General features: G+C 31.7%; 1 protein-coding gene across 1 annotated transcript in view; it reads right to left on the bottom strand.

Annotated features, from left to right (window-relative positions):
• Positions 1-2,378, bottom strand: part of LOC108724411 (uncharacterized) — a 54,545-nt gene extending 52,167 nt beyond the window's left edge. The window contains exons 1-2 of the mRNA XM_018450771.1: positions 1,975-2,378; positions 385-913 (exon numbers count right to left, since the gene is read on the bottom strand). Coding sequence (XP_018306273.1) covers positions 385-587 — 203 coding nt within the window. The 5' untranslated portion in view covers positions 588-913; positions 1,975-2,378. The remainder of the gene's footprint in view (positions 1-384; positions 914-1,974) is intronic.
• Positions 2,379-2,847: the final 469 nt, after the last annotated feature.

Here is a 2,847-nt window from a genome sequence, read left to right as displayed (position 1 = left end):
TTTGTATAAAAACACTATTAATTAATTTCTCTCAGAAATTTGACATATTAATAATACAATAGAAAATAAATGCAATAATAAGTAAGCAAAGATACAATATCTTTAGTGCAAATATAAATATACATAGAATTTAAAGATGTTTATGGGATTTATGATTATTAATTTATATATGTAATATTTTGATAAATTATAATTGTAATTTGTCAAAATATTAATTTATTAATATTTTATGAATTTTCATGCATTAATGGTGTATAAATCGTACGACGTATACGCTTTGCGTAAACGCAAATTCATATTTAATCTCTTTACGACAAAATGCAATGAACCAGAAATATGAGTACCATTTTAAGAAATTTTTATCAAAACGCTATGCTGACGAACCTGCACGTCAATCTGAGCAAACCCTGGGAGCATCTCTGTTCCTGGACCACTTCCATGTATCCTCCGGGGAGTTTCACAGCCTTCAGAATCCTGCCAAAGGGTGCTTGAGTGGTGGCGATGATCCTGGGCGAGAAACTGGTCGCGATCGTTATAAGCAGCAGCATCAGGAAACTCGTCAGGGTCGTCGCTGCCGGCCAAGCCATGATGATGGTTGATCATCACAGTGACCTGGAAGTCTCCTCGCGAGCCTCGTCTCTAGAAAGAGCTCCTAAAATTAGCCCTCGAGTACCACCGCGTTCTGATAAATCACGAAATCACTCTCTTCAGAAGGTAGACCTGCACTTTCCTTTTGCCTCTTCAGATTCTCCCACGACCACTCGAATCGCAGCTCTGCTGTCCGGAGGTCAATGACCCTTCGGCCCTTATTCAGACCAGTATTACCCTCTCAGATCCCAAATAACCACAAATGGGGTTTAAGGAGAAACACGAATGCCTCTTATGTAGCTGTGAATATTTCCGATACTTATATCTGAAAACACATAAAGTATACTTTTTATATCACTTTTGACTTTAATGTTAAATTTTCTTGCATATAAAAGATAATTGCGCTCTTTATCAAGATAATTGAAATTCACTTGTTAAATTAAGAGCGAAAATAATTTAATCGCGATTGTATTCCTAGAATAGTCCTGTGAAAACTCGTCTAAATGCAAAATGGCTCTGATTGTTTGAAAGATAAAATATGTACCGAAAAGAGGAGAAAGTGCATTCGTCGACGTTATTAGAGCTAGTTTACTTTGCGAGACTTTCCGTTGAATGCGTTGAATCTTTGAGGTAGACCGAGGTCAAGAACTGAAGCTGGATGAATAGAAGACGATAAAATGAGGGAAAACGAACCGAGAAAAATTGCGACAGTAAAAAATATAAAAAGAAATAAGGACTTTTGGCTCTGCGCCACAAGCACGAAAAAAATATTAAATATGCTTTGCAATGTAGTAGCTTGCTATATCTCGCGAGCTATATTTATCTCGCATATCAGTTCCGAAAAAATATAAAGAATTTTTAAATACTAGCCGCGCGTTGTCTAGTACTTTCGTTCCATGTTCCACTTTCAATCCTTGCCAGATTTATATGTACCTATATTCTTTTGAACTTTTTAATATAAACTATAATAGTTTTATAATTGTATTAAAATTAATGACTAAAATTAAGAATGACAATAATAACAACCTTTTCGAATCAAATCTTTAATATAAAAACAAATATATAAACACATTTTAAAAATATAAATTATTTTTATATAAATGATTATGTATCAAGAATTCTATTAGAAATACATTAAAATGTTAATTATTAAAATTAAATACGATAATAGTAATGATAAACTTTTTTTTTAATCAGATTTTTAATATAAAGATAAATATATAAAAATATTCTTTTTATACATAAATAAAATTTTTAACTGCAAATTTTTTTAAAATTATATTAAAATTTTATTAACATTTTAATATAATCTTAAACTGGTTTCAAAATGTTTAGTTTCAGACTTTTGCATGAATTTTAGTAACACAAATCTTGATCAAAACTCACTCTTGATTCTTGAGAACAGCCAGAGATTGGTATCTCGCGCATGGTGCGTCTCGAGAGTGCTCTGTAAACGATATTCCTTTTCAATCTAACAATTCGTTCGATCGTTCTTCCTCTTATTTTTAGATGCCGACTCCTTAACTCTTCTGCCACGATGTTTGTTGTAAAAGTGGCTCTGTCGCGATCAATCGGCCACGGCCAAGTTCCAGGCGCAGCCACCGGGAAGACAACAGCGGCAACACGTTTTCCGTGGCGTCTCAAGGACGAGGATTAGAATAGTACGGATAAACGATTTCGTATTTAGGCACTCGCGGATGACGAAACGCGCTCTCAATTCGCCGTGAAGGAGTTGCCAAACGCACTGGATGATTGGTGATCAATCGCACACTCACAGATCTATTCGATTTCCACTTAAGTGGATGTTCAGTTATTTCTACATACAAAATAATATATGCAAATAATAATTACACTTGTTTTAGATATTTCAAAAGTTTATATGTCCACAAATTTATCATAAAGTCACTAATAACAATAAAGTCACAAATTTATTCAAAATATATTCTGAATCCTAGTAAGTTTAATATTTTAATTAAGATTATTGAATTAAAACAAATTTAATTTATTTACTATATAAAATGATTTCTTTGATTAATTTTATAATATTCTTCTGAGTATATAATAACGAGTTTTTCTAAAATTTTGAAATAAGTATATTTTAAGATTATATATACATATTATCAAAAAAATATTTTTTTATTAAGGATAACTATTACTTAAAAGAAAGAAAGAAAGTAAATTGAATAATCATTTTTTTTAAATAGAATATTATCTTTTTGTTGTATGCATTCGTTGTGCGTGAACATTAGATGCTGATAA

The sequence above is a fragment of the Mycetomoellerius zeteki genome, unplaced genomic scaffold (genome assembly GCF_001594055.1).
Source record: "Mycetomoellerius zeteki isolate Tzet28-1 unplaced genomic scaffold, Tzet1.0 scaffold297, whole genome shotgun sequence".
Classification (NCBI taxonomy): Eukaryota; Metazoa; Arthropoda; class Insecta; order Hymenoptera; family Formicidae; genus Mycetomoellerius; species Mycetomoellerius zeteki.
Note: the sequence above shows the minus strand (reverse complement) of the source record. Positions and strands in the feature narration are given on the sequence as shown.